The sequence below is a fragment of the Aplysia californica genome, unplaced genomic scaffold (assembly GCF_000002075.1).
Source record: "Aplysia californica isolate F4 #8 unplaced genomic scaffold, AplCal3.0 scaffold00525, whole genome shotgun sequence".
NCBI lineage: Eukaryota > Metazoa > Mollusca > Gastropoda > Aplysiida > Aplysiidae > Aplysia > Aplysia californica.
Window position 1 is genome coordinate 217,376 of NW_004797795.1, and position 23,229 is coordinate 240,604.

Below are 23,229 nucleotides of genomic sequence, written 5' to 3' on the forward strand. Positions count from 1 at the left end.
TCCTTGCCTTGCAAAGGCAAAAGTTGGATGAAATTTATCGCGGATATCGAACAGCTGAATTGCTGTTGAAGAGAAGACGCAAAGTGTGAAGGAAAAATGCTAACTGACAAACCTTGTGCAGAGATGGAAAAATCACGATTCCGTTGCTTGTCTGTGAATTCTGAAAAAAGAAAATTTGAAGATGAAGGCATAGCTACAAAGACGTCAGATGAACAAGTAAGACCAAGATTCTAAATATATTTATATATCTAGGTCGTAGATCTAGATAGACTAGTTTGAAGTTTGAACCTAGATCCTAAGAATCTAGAAATCTGCTTAGTTTAATTTACAGTAATAAGGCCTACACTACATTACACTCACTAGGAGATCTGTAGAATCTAGAGATCAATCTAGATTTAGATGTAGATCTAGATTTCTAATCTAACTACCTACTAGACTAGATCAAGATCTAGATCTAGATTAACTGATTTTTTGGGAAGGAGTTCTGCAGAGGGCCGGCCGACCAACAACAGCCCACAAAAGAGGGATTTTGAGCGGAGTAGGCCCCCTATCCTACATGCGATTTAACATAGAAGGACGCAAAATAATTCAGGGGGCCCCCCACCTTATTTAGATCTAGATATTAGGTATTAGGTCAGGGGGGCAAGCTCCCCTGAAACCCCCCTACTCTTGGGGCCTAAACCTGTGAATAACAATTGCGGGGTGGGAACTACCGAAAAAGCGCCAATATTTTTAGGTGTGGCGCCCATCTTGTTTGACGTCGGACCAGGATACTCCTCCGATCACGTGACTACATCTAAATATAGCCTACCGCATGGCACCAAAGATGGAAGTGTCTCTGTGTATATATTAAGTTATTAAGCATCTACCTCTCGCTGTCCGAAGTTCTGATGGCCGAAAAGACAGCGCGTCTGCGTTTGAAGTCATGCAAAGATTTTATGTTATGAGCGATTCGATCCTGGTCCCAGACTTTTTTTTTTTCCGGCTGTCGTTATTCTCACCCGGGGTGAAAATAAGAACATAGATTAATGTTATTCTCACCCGGATATCCATTTTATTCTCAAGTGAGAATAATATTATATATATTGTTATTCTCACCCGAGTCCGAATATGAAAAAATGTTATTCGGACTCTGATTCTTGTTCCAGCATGACATCACTGCCGACTTCCTGGGACTCGTGACTCCGGCTTCCTGTCCTGCCTCACTCGTGACTCGCCTCAGACTGGGTAGAAACCGGGATCACTTCGCACAAAATGGCGTTAAATTGTGCAGGAGCCGAGTTTTTATCTTATGATGAATTTGAGGCCGGCCTGAAAAGTTAAAGCGCTTCTAATAAATGTTTATTTGTCAAGAGGTCATCAGAAGCAATTAAAGATGGCTCGTTAGCGTGTGTCGGGGTCGGATGGGTGGCCTGCACACGTGTGGCTGTGTGTGCGTCTCAGGGAGGGGGGGGCACTTTCGGTCCGGGCGTTGAATGTCGCATACTCGTCCCCCCCCCGGCAACTGATCATTACAATAATAAGCTAGTCTTGACGTAGATCTACGTAATGTATTGTGCACTGGTCTATGGAATCAAGAGTTGCCGTATGCTCTGCTCTACACAGCAACACAACTTTTTCTTGGTAAAACAATCGAGATGACACAGGCTTGTGTATTTGAACGAATCGGTCTTTTTTTTTACACAGCTCATTATAATACAGGTGCCAGGTGATCTGTTTATCTTCAATTGTACCTTTTTCTACAACAAGGAAAGTGGGAAACATGGGGGGTGTGGGGGGGGGGGGGGGGCGTATCAATGAGGCGGCGGGCATCGGATCGGCAGATAAAGTGTGGGGGGAACTAAAAAATGGCGGAAAATTGGAAGCACTGAACGTTAGATCTCTATAGAACGAAGACACTTCCTTTTTTCCAGACCGTGTCCGAATAACATTTTTTCATGGTCCGAATAATGACCGCCATTTTTCTCACCCGGTCTGAGAATGCAATAGATTTTTAGGTCTACCTGGGTGTTGAGAACGGATGACAGAAAATAATATGTGAATTGTAAGACACTGACTGTTCGTGACCTGCCCGAGAGCGCTGGCCGATTTTTCTAGGCTCCCGCAGGGATTATTATTGTTTTATTTTTTTTTTAATCTTGAGTTGAGAGTATGCAGGCATGTCTTCACCAAAACCCTAGACAAGTGCAAATACAGTCGAACCTGGCCTGACGGCCACCTCTATAAGACGGCCACCTGTACAAACGGACACTTTCCATTTCCCCCCTTGCGTTTTTTCTATATAATTTAACTGTGTAAAACGGGCACCTGTCCAACGCGGCCGCGGCCACCATAATTTAACACACAACCCCTATCATACTAAGCAATAACACCTTAGTGACTCCTTTACGTTTTGTCATAAATTGTGCTTTGGCCCCTGGCGTTGTGGGCGAGCCGTCATAATTCAATCACCTGTCGTTGTTGTTAGGTAGTCCCTCCAACCGATCATGTTGCGTATGCCCCTCCCACTGTTGACCAATAGCTACCAATTTTCAGCTGCTGGCGAGGTAAGCGTGTGATCCCTCATAACCCATCAGCCCCGCCCAGAACTCTACACTAATCGTAAGTGAGATGAGTGGTCACTGTTTACGCAGTCTGTAACAAAGGACGTCAACATGAACTTCTTGTTACAGAAGCGTCGCTTGTTCTCCGAGTGGTGGCGACCCATGTGTTTGTTTTAACATGGCACTCGGTCTTCCTTGTATGATACATTTCGTTTTATTGTCACCCTTGTGCAAAATCAGCGACAAAATAAAAATTACAAACGAAATACAAACCAACAACAACAACACCTACAAAGACAACATAATGAGGCTACTTTCGATTGGGGCCTCAGATGGGAATGGTTTGTTTTCTTTATCTTGATCAGTCCTGCCTAAGATGGCCACCTGTCTTATACGGCCACTTTTCTCCTTGACAAAGGGTGGCCGTCTTACACAGGTTTGACTGTATATTCATTCTAAATTCAGAAAGGAATTCACTTGCCAGAGTAATATTTTTTTTAAAATAATAACCTTTAAAACTGAAAGCTGTTTTATGAAATAATAGAATAGTTTGTGATTTGTAAAGTTAGAATTGGCATTTGTTTACAACACAAAAAAACATGTTTAATTGTTTCCCCAGCAGAACCCACGATTATTTTTAAGGAACGCAGTGCCTTGACCCTAGGCTTATTTTTTTCTTAATTTTGATTGGTTAAACCATTCAAGAGTAAAATTTTCCATTACAGAACCAATAAATTAATACTGTAGTAACAAAAGGTGACGCTATTTGCTCAAAAGATAAGGTTTTCTCCCAAATCGACAATAGTCGCCTCCCGCGCCCGAGAGCTGGCCCGCCTGTTGGCGATTTTAGTCGCCTCACGCGCTCAACGGAGTGAGAGAGGGAGGCGAGTTTTGTCGCCTGGAGCCTTCAAATGATGCCCGAAACGAAAAAAACTGGTGAGAATAGTAGGCTGTCATTATTCTCACGTAGAATAGTATGAAATTAGAATAATTTATCCTCACCTCCCGACTGACCAACAGTTTGTCCCATAAATTATAATTTGTTGCTTTGTAGTTGGGGGTTTTTTAAACGGAGTGTCTACGTACATGGTAACTGGGCACCTAGTCTCAGTATCTACGTACACTGTAACCGGTGTACGTGACACCAGAGAGTATTTAGTTATATAGTCTCTGCTGACACTGGGGGTTAGATCTAGATTTAATCCTCCAGCGTCTTTACAGCAATTTTCGTGCGGGATATTGTCTTTGCGTTTACAGTGTCTCAATTTCAAACATGGACAGTGTTCTTAATCTTACTGTTCTGAGCATCAACGATCTAGATCTAGATGTATGTAGATCTGAGTGATCTTCCATCGTGTCCAAGTACTAGATCTAGATCTACATCTAGGAAATCCGAAATGTTACTGAAAACACGTCATTCCATGCGGTACCTCAACGGAGTCTGTGGATATCCCAGGAAGTGATGACATCACATTACTAAAATTAGCAGCCTATCAGAAAGATGCGCCTTCTGTACATATATGTGTTTTTAACAGCATGTCCCTATCCTATACCCTAACCCTAAACCCTAACTTGCCTAACCCTAACCCTAGCTCTTGTATAGATCTAGATCTAGATTCTAGTCTGCTCAGTGGACCTTGTGACAGCCTTGTCACAGTCACAGTAAGTGCTGGTCCTCTGTGGAACTCTTCCCGATTTTTGTTTGGACACCTTGAGTTGAGTCTGAGAATGAAAAAAAATGACTCTAAGCAGGACTTCAACGTGCATTTTATAAATCCTTCAGCATGGGGGGAGAGTGTAGCTCCTGACAGACCCAGCTGGAGAGCAGCAAGTCATATATGAGATTTTACTAATAGTAATTATGATTAAGAAATGCTAAAACCAAGAGAGAAGTCTACAAGCTGCGCCTGCGCTCATGCACTTAAGTGAAAGTAGAGCTTTTGACTACTCAACTCATCAGCCACAGTAGAAGCCACAAGTCATCTTAACCTTCAATTATCTTTTTCGCTCTAAAAATAGGCAGGCGCTTTTTGCAACGCCACGTTCTGAATAGCTCCCGTGCTATTTGAAATGCTGTGTTCTGATTAGCTCCCGTGCTATTTGAATCACCACGTTCTGAATAGCTCCCATGCTGTTTGAAACGCCACAGTAGATCAACTAGAATCTAGTAGCCATCATTTCTACATAGTAATATTGTAGTTCTGCCTGAACTGTGGAAGCTTTCTCAGTTTCTTGATAAATCTCCTTGGATTTGACTCCCTTTTTTAAATGAGATTGTCTTATTCCGATCAATATTGGGTAGATCTAGATCAAACAATAATTGTTTCTGACATTGTTTGCACAAAAGTAGTCTTGTTCGTCTCTCATAATCATAATCATTTGAGTTCGAGCAAGTAAGTCAAAAGACGCTTGAATAACAACAACAAGGCGGTGCAACTCGGTAAGCACTAGATTCAGAATCTATTTCCTGTCCGCAGTGTCGTCATACAATACCTAAAAATGTTATCTCTGCATGCACTTTATATTTTGCCTTCAACACATGACGTAGCCTGATCTAGGCTTCGGCGTTTTAATTAGCAGGGGATAGTGTCTCTACGTCCTCTAACGTTAGGCCTAGAGAGTACAAGCTGTCTACGTTCTCCAGTGTTCAGTGCTTACATGCGTGTCATCGAATCCCGGTCCCGGAAGGGTTTTTTTTCTTCTCCTGAGCATAAAATTTAAAAAATAATTATTAGACTCACAGACCAAGGAAAGCCACAATTGAACTTTAACCAGGCCTTAATTGGTAAAAGGGAAAGTATAGGCCTACTTTGTAGGTAAAAGCTCCTCTTGGGGACAAAACCAGAATGTGCATGCTTCATCAGTACATAAAAAAACTACAAAGCAACAAGTTATAATTATATGGGGGAAAATTGTTGGTCAGTCGGGAAGAGGAGAAGAAAAAAGAAAAGAAAAAAACTTTCAGGACCGGAAATCGTTCCCACACTCATGAAATAATGGTTTAACTTCAAAGGCAGACGCACTGTCCATTCAGCCATCGGAACTTCCAACAATGAAGGGGAGATTAAGCTTAATATTTAACTCACTGCATTTTATTTAGCACTGGCACTAATCGCAATGCGGCGTTTTATTTAGTAATGGCGCTAATCGCAATGCGGCGTTTTATTTAGTAATGGCGCTAATCGCAATGCGGCGTTTTATTTAGTAATGGCGCTAATCGCAATGCGGCGTTTTATTTAGTAATGGCGCTAATCGCAATGCGGCGTTGCAAAAAGGAAATTCCCAAAAAATATCCTCTATGGATGTAGGCTGTTGGTCATCATCAGACATTGTTGGATGAGCTATTATATCTGACTTTGCTGAAAGAACACACACACACAAATACTATACTATAATACAACAGTCACAACTTATTGCATTTACTCAGTCTTACAATCAACAAGTTAGTTTGATGTAGTGTTACTTAAATCAAAATGGGTCTGCGGCTAGGCTTCCTCAGTCCCAGGCCATCCAGCCCGCATGATTGGCTCCGGATGACCATATCTTGATAAGCTCGCCTCGAGACCCATCGTTATCTTATCGAGGATCAATGTGAAAAGCAGCGATAGGCAAATGTTCTAATACTAATACGTATACAGGTGATGGACCATTTTTGTATTATTTTCTGCGTGCCGATAGTGTAATAGTAATGTGTGTAGTGTGTAGCTGTCTAGTCTGTCTAATCTCCTAGCCTCTTCATTGTTACATTCAGTCCTCTTGGATGCACACGTTTTTTTCGTTTGGATGTATTTTCACTACACTCAATTTTAACTCATTCGCTACGTCTTATTTTCGGGAGGGCGAAATGAGATGATGATTAGTGCGCAGTTCACAGGTCTTGGGGGCCATAAATTCAAATACAATATATTATATACCAACATTTTCAGTATGGTTTGTAGAATACATCTGTATTGTTTATTTGAGTATATTTTAACTTTGGTTCCTGTAAGAGGCAATTATGCAACACAATTGTGATTGGCTGCGAATAAAATTTGAAAACAAAAAATTAATAATCTCAGATGAAACTCAAAAAATATGTTTGCACCTAGTCAAATTATACATCAAAATAACCATAACTGTATATAGAACAGGAAAATATTGAAAAATGAGCAGTTATTTACATACATTCCATAATATTTGTACGTTTGGATCATAACCTCCGATATTGAAAAAAAAAATTTTTTACAATAATTTGGAACAATGGATCCCAAACAGAAAAAAACACTCGTATCTTATATGGAATTATTCAGAATTGCATTTGGAATAAACCTATACATGTCTTGGCTGGTACTTTTTGAGTAAATTCACCAAAAAGTAGTGATTTTGGGGAGGAAAAAAATATTTTGACTATTTAGATCTAGGCCTAGATCTAGCACTCAAAAATATTGATTTCTCAATTACAGTGCACTGGCAATTTGAGTCCAGTAGTATCAAAATTATAAAGAAGAGTCCTACATTTCTTTAGTGAGCAAAATAATGATACATTTTGTTGTGTAAAAGTACTAAGACTGGTGTCTGGGCTACAATTTGGGCTTCCCGATAAAACAATGTCGCATAAACTTCGAAATCGTGTTTCAAAACTGAATCAAAACTTTTGATTTTCGGTGGAAACGCTTGACCCGGAAGTCAACTTTATATTATGACCTTTATTTTAACATGGATATGTGGATTGGAATAGAAACCAAGCTAAAATTTAACGTCGGTTCTCGAGCCGCCGGGGGCGGCTTAGCGTACTGACGGCACTTTAGCCGCGCCGCCCCCCACGGCTCGGCATAGCGAATGAGTTAAGGATTAAATTTGTGCTTCTATTATGTGTCTTAGTGTTCAGGCCAGATTCTAGTTTTCTTTCATCTTGAATGTTACTGTTACTAGAATCTACTGTTACTGTGAAAAAGTTTTCAGCTGACGTCTCAGTTTCAGCGCAATGAACCGTGTGAGCAACATTTGAACATGGGAAGAAAGTGTAAGGAATGGGGTAGTAGAAGTGGTTATGCCAGCCAAAAGGAAGATGCAAAATAACAATAATATAGATTTCCAAAAGATTCGGGAAAAAAGCACAGTGGATCAAAAGTGTTCCAAATAAATTAATCATAGAAGATGTCACGGATTATAATATGGGAGTTTGCTCTCTGCACTTCTAACCTGATGTACCTTTGACACGGGCTGGAAGATTTATAGTGCCCTTAGAGTCTCCAACAAAATTTCCAGAAGTACCACCATCATATTGTGGCACACCAGCTCCAAAAAAAGAGAGCAACTACAACAAGTTCGGCTTCTTCTAGACCTGCTGATATTGATGATATGTTTAAAGAAAGAGATGTCTTCAAGTTCGATTCATTTTTATCAAACAATGGATATGACGCTGACAGCCATTGGCAATGTTGCAAAGAGTATAGATTATTATAATACATTTGTATTGCTCAGCAGAACTCGAGATGGCCCTGTTTTTTCATGTTCCATGTATTTTGCTTTTGTTCACCATACCCATGACCATGTGAAAGAGGTTTCATTTGAAGCTTCACAAACTGAAGCACACCAGGCATCTTGGCTTCACTATCGCACTAGAGATGTTGTCACATGCTAGAGTCAGTTAGCCTAGATGAAATTTTGCACTTCGTGTGTAACCTTCCAGAGAGACATTGTTGGCCTACATTACTACTACTACTTGTTAAGTAGGGTTAGTTTTTTTAATGGAAACCACTGAAAAACTGTGCAGAAACTGATTAGTGGCGATTTTGTGGGACTTTCCAGCGATATTCCATCTTGATTGTTATCGTAAGCTGATGCGGCTGGCAGATATCTTCATGAAAAGATTTGAGGAGCAAATGAAGGACAGGCGAAGAAAAAAATAGCAAAGTAACTTTTTTTTCAGAGGTCAGTTACATGCTTAATATAGTATATATATATATATATATATATATATATATATATAATTCTCTCTCCTCCTCCTCTCTCTCTCTCTCTCTCTCTCTCTATATATATATATATATATATATATATATATATATATATATATATATATATATATATATACAGTCAAACCTGTGTTAGAAGGCCACCCATTGTCAAGGAGAAAAGTGGCCGTATAAGACAGGTGGCAGCCCCATTATGTTGTCTTTGTTGGTGTTGTTGTTGTTGGCTTGTATTTCGTTTGTAATTTTTATTTTGTCGCTGATTTTGCACAAGGGTGACAATAAAACGAAATGCATCAGACAAGGAAGACTGAGTGCCATGTTAAAACAAACACATGGGTCGCCACCACTCGGAGAACGAGTGGCGCTTCTGTAACAAGTTCATGTTGACGTCCTTTGTTACTTTGTTACAGACTGGGTAAACAGTGACCACTCATCTCACGTACGATTTGTGTATGAGTTCTGGGCGGGGCTTATGGGTTATGAGGGATCACACGCTTACCTCACCAGCAGCTGAAAATTGGTAGCTATTGGTCAACAGTGGGAGGGGCCTACGCACACATGATCGGTTGGAGGGACTACCTAACAACAACGACAGGTGATTGAATTATGACAGCTCGCCCACAACGCCAGGGGCCAATGCACAACTTATGACAAAACGTAATGGAGTCACTAAGGTGACCGTCTTAGACAGGTGTTATTGCTTAGTATGATAGGGGTTGTGTGTTAAATTATGGTGGCCGCGGCCGCATTGGACAGGTGCCCGTTTTACACAGTTAAATTATATAGAAAAAAAGCAAGGGGGGGAATGGAAAGTGGCCGTCTTATAGAGGTGGCCGTCAGGGCAGGTTCGACTGTATGTCTGTGTGTGTGTGTGTGTGTCAGATTAATTTTCTTTCATATTTGTTGAAACATGTAGAATGAGAACGATGTTGCAAGTGAAGAACAAAAGTGATCCTACTAGTGTGCCACGGTCTTTTTTTTTTTTGGTGGTAAAATGCAAACGTAATTCATTTTCATGTTTACGAATTGATACTCTGTCACTGGAAAGATCTTCTTTTGTTATAAGAGCCGATAAACTCTCACAAAAAAGCTGCAACAACAAAAATGCATAGCATTTAAGTAAGGTTCGTTGTAGGTCAGTCTAGTGAATACAGTGCGATAATGCTCCATCACCCACACCAACGCACTAGTCTATCGCCGCTTTTCGCATTGACCCTCTGGGAACGTGGTAGGCCTCCAATGCCGAGGCCAGACGTGCGGGCTGGATGGCCTGGGACTGAGGAAGCCTAGGTCTGAGGGCAAATAATATGGAGTGTCCCTTAACTCATTGACTGCCATGGGTTGAAATCCCAATGTAACTCGGACTCCCTGCATTTCAAGGGTGATTTGGAACTTTCGTTATCAGATTAGCTATTCAAAGTAAACACTTATAATTGTCTATATCTATATTTATCATTTTTATGTTGTATTTTATTGAGGGGAAAACAAGTTTTTAATAGGTGTCATACTTTTGTTTGTATGATTATTTGAAATATGAGCATAAATTTAACAGAAGAATAATTGGGTTGTAAGTTTTTTTTTAAGTCACTTCAGTGACCTTCTGGTATGCCCTGTTCAATCGAGGGATGAACTTTTTTTTTTCATTTAGAGGCTATATATGATGTGTAAGTTGAGCCTAAAATCATGAAATTAACATGAGCCCAGATCTTCTAAAAAATGCCCATTGTAACTCAGTTCACAATTTTGTTTAAAACCCCAAAAAGCTTTATTAGTCAAATGTGAGGCATCGTGGTGAAATCAAGTGCTCGCCAAAATAACTTAATCATAGAAAGTGGCATTTTTCTGAATGTTGGGCTTTTTTTTTTTATGTGTTTTTTTGTTTTAACACCTTCTGTGTTAATTTAGAAAAATATTTCTTTGTAGATTTTACCAAAAATGTTGATTAAAGGATAAAAAAAATGTAAATTTGTGGTTCCCAAGGACTCTCAAGCTATTGAAGTCCATTTTCTTGCTAATTTTCCGTTTGAATCCAGGTGACCCCAGTCTCCTTCAAACGCAAATATCTCAACTTTTATTCAAGATAGATGAGTGGGGGGTTTTTTCTTTAAAAGCAAGACAAATGAACAGACTTTCTGAGAGTACAAATAGCCCAAAAATTGACGAGTGCCTGATTTCACTGTGTTGTGACGCAAATGAAAAATAATAAATTACATTTTATTGATCCCCGTGGGGAAATTTGGGTTACAATGGTAAGCATACATAATAAACAGTTATACACCATTACAGAACAATTTCACATACATACTATCGCTGGTCACCACTGTGCAGCATACTTTTTTTTTTAGCTACCGGCACAGTTGTCATGTCTTGTTCAAGGAATAAGGGATACAACTACAGAATTAAAAAGACATTTAAAATGGCATCCTTTTCTGCTACTGCCAAGACTGATCACGAATCAGGAAATTGTGTAACAACGATGATGAAGAAATCAAAGCTGACTGTTGTGCGGGTTTGGCTATTCTCATATGTCTAGGTCAACTGGCATAGCATTCATAAAGGCATTAAGTGAGTTATAAAAGCTTCTTGCTGAGTGGTGCTAAACTTTAAAAAATCATTTCCCAACCATTGCATAAATTTGCTAATCGGTTGTTGTTAAGAACTTGAAATACTAAAGAGGTTCACTGTTTCCAACTAAATTATGCAAATACCCTGCATATTTACTGAATGATTCCATGGTTTCTACTTGTGACACCAGACAAGTTCTCTGACTATGGAATGTCTAGAAGATCTGAATCAGCAACACTACCACTGTCACTATTCCTACCCTTTGGCTCCTGAGTCTGATTCAGCATCACTGACCTTCTATTGGGTCAGTGTCTCGATGGGACTCGGTCATTCTCGAAATTAGGACCTTTTAAAACTTGAAACAAAAAAAGTACAGTAACTTTTTTTAATGTCTACAAAAAAATTGCACACACAATCAGTATTGGCTGGGCCTGAGGAATCAAGGACTCCAATATTAGCTGTGCCAAAGGTAAGTGAAAGCTACAAATAGCCTACTTGTGTAAGGGTTAAGACAACTACTCCAACTACTCATGTGTAACTTTTTCTTTCTATTAAAAAGAATTACATTGGTAGTAATTTTGTCATGCTGCGTATTCATGTGGCAGGAGTGTACTGGTGAGGGAAGAGTGGAATGAGTGATGTTTTTGTTTTCCTTTTTGTTTTGTAACTGTTGCCTTCCGTTCTCCACAGAAACAAGTTGAGGCAAGTGTGCTGAAGTGCTATAACACATTCAAGTCATCTCTCGATATTTACCCAGAGTAAGCCTTTAAATTTAGAATATTTCTTTTTATTTCCGTGTCTTTTAAAAACAGACTTAAGATATAGCAGTGGGGGCAATTGAATGTCTCAAATAATTGTACGGGACAGATTTGGTGCAGGTCAGTCAATTTAACTGATGTTTTCATTTCTTTCAGATTTAACCGTAAAGGAGTCCTCTTTTGTCTTTTGAATGAAAAACTAAAGGTTCTGTTTTCACTTTTACTACAGGATCATGGGGAGCAAGTTTTTAAGCTCTTATATAAGTCAAAAGTCACAAAATGTCCCTTAATTTTGTTGTTGTTTTAAGTTATGTAGTAGATGGACTTGCCTACTAATTTTAATAGATAGTTTAACAAATTTCTTTGTGAAATTCAGGACAATGTATTATGTACATTTCCAGTGTCCCATTCCTTGAACGAGAAAGTCATGTGGAGTTTCTGCTGAAGGGCCTCAGGAACCTTTCTTCATCTTATGAGGTTTGGTTATTTGTATTTTGTGTTTCTTAAACTTACCTTGTGGAGTAGGGTAGTCTAGTAGTAAGGCTACCAGGCTCTTTATTGTGAGATTACAGATTGGGGGTTCTCGGCTCCCCTCAGTCTGACGTGGTGTCCTTGGGAAAGGCACTTTACATAAATTGTCCCATTTGGTTTGATCGTATCAAAGATAAATGTTAAATTTGGAGATCCCGGCTTCTTAGATAACCTAACAGTGTTGCAAGGGGGGATGATACAATCTCACACTATATTAGCTTACCTTAGTATAGACAGGTCCTGGGGAAACTTGGGTGTCACATGTCACCCAGTAAATCACTTCACTGCATGATCTTATATAAATATATATATGTGTCTCATGGTGATATAAAGAGCAGAGTCAAGTGAACAGGCATTGGCACTTTCACTGTAATTTATGTGTTTGAACAATTCTGATAAAATTGTTATTTGTTTTTAAAAATTATAAGTGAATACATTGCTAATGAAGCATTTATTTTTATTTTTGAGCTAGTCATTATTTAATTTGTGCCCAGTTATCTTGGATTTTAAAATTAGTAAAACTGAAGTAATCACAAATGGGTCTCATTTCATTTTCGTCAGTGCATTACGAAATGATGTAATGATTACGTTCTTATGTATTGAAAGGTCAAAGTGAATTTTCTCTTGATAGATTTGATTTTCTTGGTACTTCTGTCACTCTTTCTTTGTTACGTCTGTAGTATCATGGCTCTGCGTTTAGTCTTAATAGAAATTGTAAGGAATAGGGTAAATTATGTTGAAATGGGTAGAAATAATACTATGCACTCTGTCATTTTCCCTCTTGCTGTGTCCCTCAGTGCCTTGATTCGAGCAGACCATGGCTGTGTTACTGGATACTCCACAGTCTCGAGTTGTTGGAGGTGCCCATTCCGGAAGAGAGAGCCTTGGAGTAAGTTTGAGCCACATTTCATGCAAGTTTTTAAATCGAAGTTGTTGGGCCATTTATGTACGATCTACAGACATCTTGTTGAAAATTTTTTCAATGACAGCATTCAGCACTAGTGAAAGGAGTGTAGGAACTATATATCACTGGCTGGAGCTGTGAAACAAAGACATCTGGCAGTGGTCTATTTAGTTCATGTTCATTCTTATTCTCTGGTTTCCATGTCTTTTAGTCATAGGCTATGGCATTTGCCACGTCCTCTTCATGTTGTTTTTTTAGGAAATTGTGTAAGCGCAGAGATGCAGTTTTATGTAAGTCATATATTTATGACAAAAATTTACAGCTGCACTTTGATGTGTCGGAACGTCTAAGACTCATTTATGAGCTCAAGAAGTGTGAAGTTTCCTTTCTTAAAGGATAAAGACCAATTTTTCCGTCTTCAGAAGGCTTGCTCTATTACCTTGCTGGTTTTCCAGGATGTTTGTAACTTGCTTCTTTCTTTCTATTCCCAGAATTGCCAACTTTATTGGACGATGCCAAGACCCAAGGGGTGGTTTTGCAGGTAAAATATCCGTGGCTTGTATTGTAATTATATGAGTGTCATTCTGAGTTGCACAGATGTCTTGGCACATTGTTTGTAAGAAAGTTGAAATAAATGCTAAGGAAAGGCTCATAGGCTACGCTGAAAACTATCCAAAGTTGCAAAAGAATGGGTGAATTTGCACTTTTATAATTTTGTTTACCGTAATCAATTAACAAATTGGAAAAAGAGCAAAATTAGTGTAGAAGGCCACAGAAAAACCAATATATAAGTCAAATATAGATAACAGACCTTTTTATGGTAAAACGTAAAAGACAGGAACTGAGTTAAAATTATGGAAATAAGCCAATTAATCTAGGTTCCAGACCTGCCACTCATCCCGATTTAATCGGGATATCCCAATTTTTTCCCCCAAATCTCAAGCATCCAGATTTTCCCGATTTCTATCGCCAGTATCCTGATTTTTTTGTGGTTGCATCTGTTGCGTCCGATTCTTAGAAAAAAATATAAAAAGTTCTGCAATCTCTTTTGCTTGGAAACACCGATAGGACTTTTTATCTGCAGGAACTTGGAACGCTATTTTCTAAAGCATCTATGCCGAATCTAGATCTAGTAGATGACTAAACGCACGTTATTTAAACTAAAATCGACCTAGTTTCAAACGCTAATTCGCATCACATGACATGACCTCGTACGTGTCGTGAGTAGCGCGTGTCGGGGACCGTCGGTTGTCAGGGTCAACAAAGTTAATTCACACCGGTCGCGTTGGTCAAGGTGTTTTTCGGGACTTAACCAGTGTGGACGGCCGGGGGGAGGGGGTGGGGGTATTGTTTTGACACTTGGGCTTAAAGTGCGTGCCTTGATACAGGTACTAATTAAGGGCGGGAAAGGAATAAGGAAAAAAATGAACAACCTTGGCGCGATCTTTTTTTCGATGTGATGGAAGTCAAACTTCTTTGTTAAAACGTGGGCGTTTTGCGTGGATGATTAGAGTTACGTGTCAGCTATTTTCAAGACTACGAGTGTTTCAGCATCACTGCAACCTTCGCTCCCCCAGTCTATCCAACTTCGACTCGAGTACATATATGCTATCAAAGTTTTGCCTTGCATACTTGCCTCTTAAAAGGGGACCAGGACATTCCCCCCCTTCCCCAGTGCCCTTTATGATTGATTTGCCGTTGATCCCGATTTTTTTTTCACCAGATCCTTATTTTTTAACTCAGAAATCCTGATTTTTAGATTTCATAGAGTGGCAGGTCTGAGGTTCTCAAATAATGCTTAGCAATGCTATAGCTCTTCAGTGGTGGTCTCAAGATGTTTTTTTGTCGCTGTTTTTTCGGGGGGGGGGGGAGGGGGGGTGTTTTACATCGCTCGCAACTGCATATGGTCATATGAGCACACGGGTCACATTAAACATTTTCAGTTGGGAGGGAGTCTTTGAGTAAGACATATTATCCCTACCTGCAGACAAGGTGTTCAACAGTAACAGCAACTTCATTTGTGTGGTGGTTTTGTATTGTGTGTTATTATGTTGCAAGCTTTGAGTATATGAATACACAACTGACCAACATTTTTTCCCATAGTCAATTTAAAAAAAAAAAAATTTCCAGGGTCAATTTTAAAAAGTGTTTTTTTTTTTTATTATGTTAATTTTTTTTACAGCTTTTTCCTGTGTGCCTTCTGGTCTCCTCAAAACCCCAAATTAATGTTAGTACTGTGAATGTTTCAGGAGGACCTATGCAGTTCCCACACCTGGCACCAACATATGCAGCTGTAAATGCCCTGTGCATACTTGCTAACATCACAGAGAAAGTATTGGATGTAATAGACAGGTATCTAGTGTTTTTCTAATTTTTCGTCTCATAATGCTATTTTTATTTATAATAAAAAAGAAGGTTGCCCTTATGGAGGAACTTCTTGAGGGTCAGGAGAGGTTGATAAGTATTTGAACATCTGTGAGAGATAGATTTTTTTCCAAACTTTAACTTGACCTGAAAATGAGCAGCTGGCAAAAATGACAATGTTTTCTTTTTTTATTACCCAACAGAAAATAGTGATAACTTCCAAATTGTCACTGCAAGAACTAAACTCTGTTTTAATTTGTTCCCAAAATCTAATAATAATAATGATAATAGATTGCATTTATATAGCGCTCTATCCCGTACATATATAACAAATATAACAGGTTATTCGCAGAAAATTGTCGCCCCCTGTTAGTTCCCTGATTTCCCAGTTATGGATACACTTCTCTCAAAGATTTTAAACTTTACAGTCCCAGTCGTGTATTTCTCTCACAAATTCTGGTCCCCACAGGCCTCTAGCGATTTTGAACCCACTCAGGTATTTTTACCATGATGTATCCAATTGTCCATGAAAGATATAATACTGCATGATGATGTTATTATCTAAAACTTCAAACAAAAACAATGTCTAGAAATGTTTTAATGTCTGCAAAAAATTACAAACACAATGAGAATTGACTGGGCCTGAAAAGTCAAAGACCAGAGTACATCCTGGGTCGGAGGGAAATGAGGGATAAAGTTCTCTCAATGCTGTGCTGTATGGGTTAATGGTTTTACTGTGTCAGCGTGCATCTGTTCCACTCAGTCAAACATGAAGAATGATTTTTGACCCTACTGTTCTTTTAAACATCCTCTTTTCAGACAAAAGCTGTATGAATACCTCATGAGAATGAAAACAGAGGATGGAGCATTTAAGATGCACGATGGAGGAGAAGTTGATATCAGGTAAAAATCTCCACCTTTTCAATCTTTTAAAAAAATTTGTAGCGCTCTGTACCATGTAATCTTTGTCTTGTTTGAGCTCTCTCTCTTTCTCTTTCTCTCTATCTCTTTATCTTTTAGTGTGTCTCTCTTTGTTTCTCTGCCCCTCTCTTTATTGCTCTGTATGTCTGTCTGTCTGTCCGTCTCTCTTTCTCTCTCTCTCTCTCTCTCTCTCTCTCTCTCTCTCTCTCTCTCTCTCTCTCCCCCTCTTTCTCTCTATATATATTGTAGAAAATTTTGTCACATTGGGTAGACATAAAGCTGTAAACTTTTACCCTTTGTTTTTCTTCAGGGCTTATTTATTTCTCTCATTCTCTCTGTAAATGTCCACAGAGGTGTTTACTGTGCTCTGAGTGCTGCCCGACTGACCAACATCATGACCAAAGAGCTTGTGGAGGGCACAGCCGACTTCATCACAAGGTTCAACCAGGCTTTTGTTCTCTTGTGTTTCTTTTTTTCTTCTGTCTTTATTTGAAGGGGTTCGTTAATGCAGTCGAAATTGTCAAAGACCGTCACCCACTGTCTAGGACAAAGGGGGGGGGGGGGGGTTAGACAAGTGGACGTGTTGGACACTGTCGTTACAGTGAAAAAAAAAAACCCCGCAAGAGGGGAAGTAGGAAATATTTGTTTGTACAGGTGAATGTCTTGAACAGGCGGTCATTAGAGCTGGTTTCGCTGTAGTTTCTTTCTTACCATCGAGGCCTGTCCCTGAAAGATTAACAACTGAGCTTTCCATTTTTTAGACCTTACCCCACCCGGCTTAGAAATGTGAATGCTGCTTGAGCAGCACTTTGTTAACTCTCGGTATTGTAAAGGACTGTAGTGCAGGTGGTCCTGTGTTGCATCCCCTACGGGGAATTCTGGAAATGGGGCAGTTCGGGGTGTAATCATTGTTTGGTCCAAGCTGAGAGGAACTTTAAATCAGATGTTATGCTTCTTGTCTGCCTTGACTACCTGGTACAATCGGAACAAGGAAAATGAAATACCTGGTACTTCGCTCTGGTAAAGAGAAACAAAGAGTGTGGGAAAAGGGCATTTTCCATGGAAAATTTCTTTAAAATCGCAGTAGAGAATACTCAAAAAGAATATAGAGTCAAGACATATCCCTGTACTACTGAACACTCCTGTCTCAGCTCAGAGGCTGGACGAAAAGGGTGTGGAAAATAAAATTTGCTCGGGGGGTTTGGCAGCGAGAAAGCTATGCTTCTAAAGGATCGTGCAACATGGAAGATGAATACATGAGATGCTATGTTCTAACGACAGCTACACAATTTTTTGTTCAACACTGAAAAATCCCTGTGACTTAAGATTTGACTGTCATAGATAATGTTAATGCCTTTCCTACCCCATAGAGCTGAAGAAATATAGAAGATGAATTGATTTTTTAAGTGAAAATGTCCCCCCTGACAGGAATCAGCTGAATTATAATTATAATATTTGTCTTTGCATCTCATTTTGAAGTAATTAAAGATTTGTCTGTTATTTCAGATGCCAGACATATGAAGGAGGCTTTGCTGGCTTCCCAGGAATGGAGGCCCACGGAGGGTATTCATTCTGTGGTATTGCTGCTTTGGTGTTATTGGGCCACACAGAGAGATGTGATGTTCAAGCTCTTTTGGTAAATTGTTTTTCTTTTTCTCACCTATGTGTGTGTTTGCTCACTGATGGTTTAGTGAAGATACACACGTCTCCTGGAGGTGCTGATTATATATTTTTTCTCTTGTGCACATGTGATTGTATACTATAACATAATGAATTAAGAAAGACCTTGGTGCTTCCCATCAGTCCCATGTAAGTGTTGATGGGTGTTTTCTTTTCTCTATTGGTTTAGTCATAAGGCTTAGGTGCCTCTAGCAAATAAACACGTCTTTCGTTGTTTTGCCTTGAAAATAAGTTCCAAGTGTTAGACATTACCTATATTGAGACCAAAGATCAGTGATATCAATGGACATTAGTCATCAGAATTTATTCCTTTCATCCCCTTTTCTTGCTCTTTCTTGTTATTTTGGTTTTCACGCTAATTATTTTGTACTAGCTCTCTTTATGTCGTCTCAGCTTTGATAGTAACATTTGTTGAGTTCACAAACTTTCAGTTTTAAAATATGTTAATCTTAGAAGTGAAAGGTCATTCGAAATGACCCTTTTCCACCACGATTATTAATGTGATCTACGTATGTCCAACTTGGCAATATCATGACCTTGCAATGGTCCAGTTCTTTGAAAACTGTGATGTCTCCCATTCTCCAGCGCTGGACAGCCAACCGCCAGACCAGACTTGAAGGTGGATTCCAAGGTCGTACCAACAAATTAGTAGACGGCTGCTACAGCTTCTGGCAAGGAGGCATTTTCCCTATCATTCACATGATTATGTGCACTGAAGGTAATTAAAAACATTAGGGTTAGGAAAGCACAATTTGGATATCATGTAACTTTACTCGTCTGGAGGACATGATAAAACGAAGGCGTTTTTATTGCCACGAATTACAAACTGATAAAGTGGTGAAATACAAAATGTTTTTTTTTTAAAGGAAATGTTGATGTCCTTGAGGCACAAGCTTTTGATTTCACAAAATAAAAACACACACACAGATGCACACACACACATTAACCCTTTAAACCTGAAAGACAGATATTTAGGTCTGGGCCATAGGTCTCAGAGCTTCAAATGCCCTTTATATATCGATATTCCACAACTACCTCAAACACAATTTTGCGAGGAAACCCATGAGCGAAATAAACCAGGAACTAGTACAAACTCAAAAGACTTATACCTCAATACAGGTCCGTTGGTTTCTCTGCTCCAAAGTCCCGATGTAGTAGTATTCCACTAACGCCTTGAATCTGACAGTCTGTGCAAGTCCATGAATCAGGAACCCAGGGGAACTAGTACAATCAGGGTTGGGACCTCAGGTTTCAAAGGGTTAACACAATAATTTAATGGTATGTTTGTTATTTAAAGTAACCAGAAATTTTTCTCCCCTCTGTGGGAATGACTATAGTTTAGACTATAATATAAAAAGTTTCCAAGACTAGTGGTTGGTGAGCATTCCAATCTGGTCTCCTCCCTATTTCTGTTGTCTGTTTTTGCTATGTAGCTGTTGTCATGATGTATACTGGCTGTATGCTACCACTCATCTACAGTATAGATTTATCTTCAATACACATTTGTTCTGTTAGATGATGATCCTAATCTCAGCCCAGGCCGCTGGATGTTCCATCAGGAGGCTCTTCAAGAATACATTCTCATATGCTGTCAGCATTGCTATGGCGGCCTCATTGATAAACCAGGAAAGTGAGTCTCAAAAAGTTTTTGTCTTGGTTTTGCTGGCTGTCCTTGATGTTTTGTGGAGGTTTTTCTTATTTCATTATGTGGGTATGCCTTCAGCTGCAGTGATGATACTTTGAATTACAGCTTCCTTCCTGTCAGGGTTTGGTTTAGAGGGGTATATCTGTTTGGCCATGTTTCATTTTTTTTGCTTAAAACATAAAATTACGACACCAAAGGAATAGATAAGGATATTGTTGAAAGAGGCAGACTGGAATGATGTATGATTATGAGACCACCTTTAAAATTCCTTTCGAACCAATAACTAGAGATTCAAAGCAAATAGTTTGTCCGTAAGGAGAAAGACTCTCTGTGGACATATTATGTTGCTGGCGGTTAGGCTCTCTATTTTCATTTTCAAAAGTACTATCATTGTTGATTGAGAAACTTTCATTTTCAAGTTGTTGATTTGAGGAAAATAAGGAACTGTATAGTAGCTTTTCTAAAACTACTATGTCTTACCAGGTATCCATGGTAATTTTGTTGTGCAGTGCAGTTATTCTTAGGCTAGGGTTATACATGCTTTAAAGCTACTCAAGTGTTCACACCACACACCAGAACTGTGAGTGAATTACCATATGGTCATTGCTCCACAGACCACGTGATCACTACCACACCTGCTATTGCTTAAGTGGCTTGTCTGTGGCCCAGCACTTTGTGGGTGGATCTCTGACCCAAGACGTTGTCATCGGAAATCCACAGAACAAACTTGTAAGTTTTTCAATCCAGTCTGGTTTTGTGTTAATTGATCACTGTATCGTTCAACTGGTTCATATGCATAGGTTGTTTTGGGGGGTTTTTCTCACACACCCCATCTCCCTAAATCAGTGCAGAACAGAAAAACTACTGGTTTTTTTAAGTTTTGGTCAATAGTGGCAAGTTTTATTGTATTATGCACACATAGAATAGTCAGATTGTTTAGGAGGCAGACTGATTCATCTGTGACTGTCAGGGTCCACCTTGGGTGTGTGAGTACATGCCTGCAGAATACTGAAACACTAGATGAAATATCTTCCTCATAGAGAAGTAGAACTCTCGTTCTTTGTGGGAAAGATGGAGATCATGACTATTACAGCATAGATCCAGAAACATGTCTTATGTCTTAGTTTTCATTTATTATTTCACGAACCAAGGCGTCTTACATGCAAGTGATGACCAAGTAAGTCCTTTTGACAAAAGAACGAATATGGAGAATTTTGATGCGATCTGCTTCAGATACTTCATTTTAGTGTTGCGCTTGTTTTTTATCTGTTCCTGGAAAAATATAGCACTTTTCATAACTTTCTATATAAACTGCCAATGGACAGCTTTACATTCAGTTTCATATTTCAGGCTTGATTCGTGATTCTCTTCATACATATAACTTGTCCTTAATGGTCGCTTGAGACTGTTATAGACAATGGCTGCTGCAATGTGGTCACATACTGGACTTCGCAACGTCACCAGATTTTTAAATCTGAAATTTTAATTTTGTATTTCCACATATATATATATATATCATTTCCATCAAAATTGGTATCTATCATAAAAGCTTCTTTCAGTCTGAGAACGGGTTGGCAGAAAACATTTGTAGCAAATGACCGCTATGGTGAGCAGGTTTTGAGGTTAACTTGTAATGAAAATGACTGATCATGGCCACTTTGACTAGTGACTACTTTGGACTAGTTAAAAAAAATAAATGAAAAAAGAAAGGGTGTCACACAGTTGTGGCTGTTAGTACAGGTGACCATTATGGAGAGGTGAGCGCCAGGGCAAGTTCAACTTTATTTTATTTTCAAGTGCAAGAACTGATGTCTTTTTCTTGATAAAATGGTTGGATGACAGACCTCTGTATTGTGAGAGAGAAGGGTGGGGGGTTGGGATTGAGGAAGACGGTAAAACATTACATTTTTATCGTTTCGAGAGTAATGTTTATCTCTGTGTACCACAGCGACCCGTGCAGCCAGTCTACAATCTCAGTCTTGATTCCGTCATGATGGCCCACAAGTATTTCTCCAAGAAGAACATGCCAAACAGCCAGGAAGCCCACAAAGGCCCCTCTGACTCATCCTAGTGGATGTTTTGTACTTCGTTGCGGTCCATGTTATCTCCACTGTCTGTCTGAAATGGGCTTTGTAGAACAAATGTGATTTTTTGCCTCAGTGAGCTGAGTAAAAATGTACTGAGTATCGTAGGAAGTGGATCTTGTTTGTGAACTTTTGCTTAATTGTTTCATGATAATTTGTGAATATGAAAGCTGGAAGGTTTGGGTTTTAATCTGAGGAAGTCTGGCCAGTTGAACACATTACAGTGCAACCGGCCCGGGATTGCCTGTAAGTTTCTCTGTATGCATCACCCTTATGGGCCTGGAATCGCCCGCTCAGATTCAGATTAATCAGAAGGAGAACCTAGGTCTAGAGCCCAACGCATGAGTGAGAGTGAAGGGTGATTGGTCAGACACACTGATTGAAGTAAAGTTAGAACATTTCCAAGAACCTGTGCATACAAAGTTATATTTTTCTGAAACTATGTATTCATTTCTTTTTCTAATTTTTATTTTATCAGAATTGTTTGAATTTGGTATATTTTTAGAATGTTTTTCAAAAATAGTTCCTTTCATCTGGTGTGAGTTACCTCCCCTTGCTTAAGATTCAGGGGAATAGAATTACCGTCCAGACCCTGTAGGTGTAATGTGTTAAAATCAAATGAAGTGGCTGTTGCTTTTTCCTGTCCATTTTATGTTATGATCTGATTAAACCTCATCATTCGTTGATTTTGGTTTTCTAGGGCTGTCGTATATATCAGCTAGTTACACTCTCTTTTGTCTTCTCTTTTCCTTTCCCACTCCCTTTTATTATGGATTGCTGACAATCGTTGTGGACTTTTTCACTGCAAAATTTTTAAGGAAGCCAATTATTCCCTTGTGTTGAGAAGGAAGAGTTCTTACTTTTTTTCATTAGTGGTAGTTTATACACAATTTGAAACAAATCTCAAATGATTTTTAACTCACTTGCGACTGGGCCCTTTCACCAGTCACAAGCGTTGAAGACTGGCGTTTTTGGGGGTATTTCAATAAATCACCACAACTCTCAGAATTACCCTATTGTAATTATTTTTTGACACAGTAAAGTAACATTCAAGCTTAATCTAATACAAAAAAACAAAGTTGTCTAAGTTTAATACTTTAATTTGTATGATTTTTTAAAAATTGGCATGAATTTGATTTTCCAAAAAATTTCCAGAGACATGACAGGTGGAATGAAATTCACTACAACAACAAAAATAAAAGTTCAAAGTGTTCTGGTTTGATTTGTATACATGTGCGGGTGTTTGGTGAATATATAAAAGCTGGTCTGTGCATTGATTC

The 23,229-nt window shown here is 39.1% G+C and overlaps 1 protein-coding gene across 1 annotated transcript; it reads left to right on the plus strand.

The window, feature by feature from the left end:
- Nucleotides 1-11: 11 nt before the first annotated feature.
- LOC101857742 (protein farnesyltransferase subunit beta) lies at nucleotides 12-22,635 on the plus strand. Its single transcript, XM_005106306.3, has 13 exons — nucleotides 12-216; nucleotides 11,753-11,820; nucleotides 12,222-12,297; nucleotides 13,149-13,240; nucleotides 13,747-13,796; nucleotides 15,505-15,607; nucleotides 16,439-16,522; nucleotides 16,892-16,978; nucleotides 18,047-18,176; nucleotides 18,806-18,938; nucleotides 19,736-19,850; nucleotides 20,480-20,594; nucleotides 21,814-22,635. Exons 1-13 carry the CDS (start codon nucleotides 97-99, stop codon nucleotides 21,934-21,936), a joined length of 1,296 nt encoding a protein of 431 aa, XP_005106363.1. The 5' UTR covers nucleotides 12-96; the 3' UTR covers nucleotides 21,937-22,635.
- Nucleotides 22,636-23,229: the final 594 nt, after the last annotated feature.

What these genes read in the sequence shown, in the direction of transcription:
- LOC101857742 (XM_005106306.3), top strand. Translation starts at nt 97, where the DNA reads ATGCTAACTGACAAACCTTGTGCAGAGATGGAAAAATCACGATTCCGT. An exon ending in CAAAGACGTCAGATGAACAA is followed by an intron (nt 217 to 11,752) that starts GTAAGACCAAGA and finishes CGTTCTCCACAG; the next exon opens with AAACAAGTTGAGGCAAGTGT. An exon ending in GAAATCCACAGAACAAACTT is followed by an intron (nt 20,595 to 21,813) that starts GTAAGTTTTTCA and finishes TGTGTACCACAG; the next exon opens with CGACCCGTGCAGCCAGTCTA.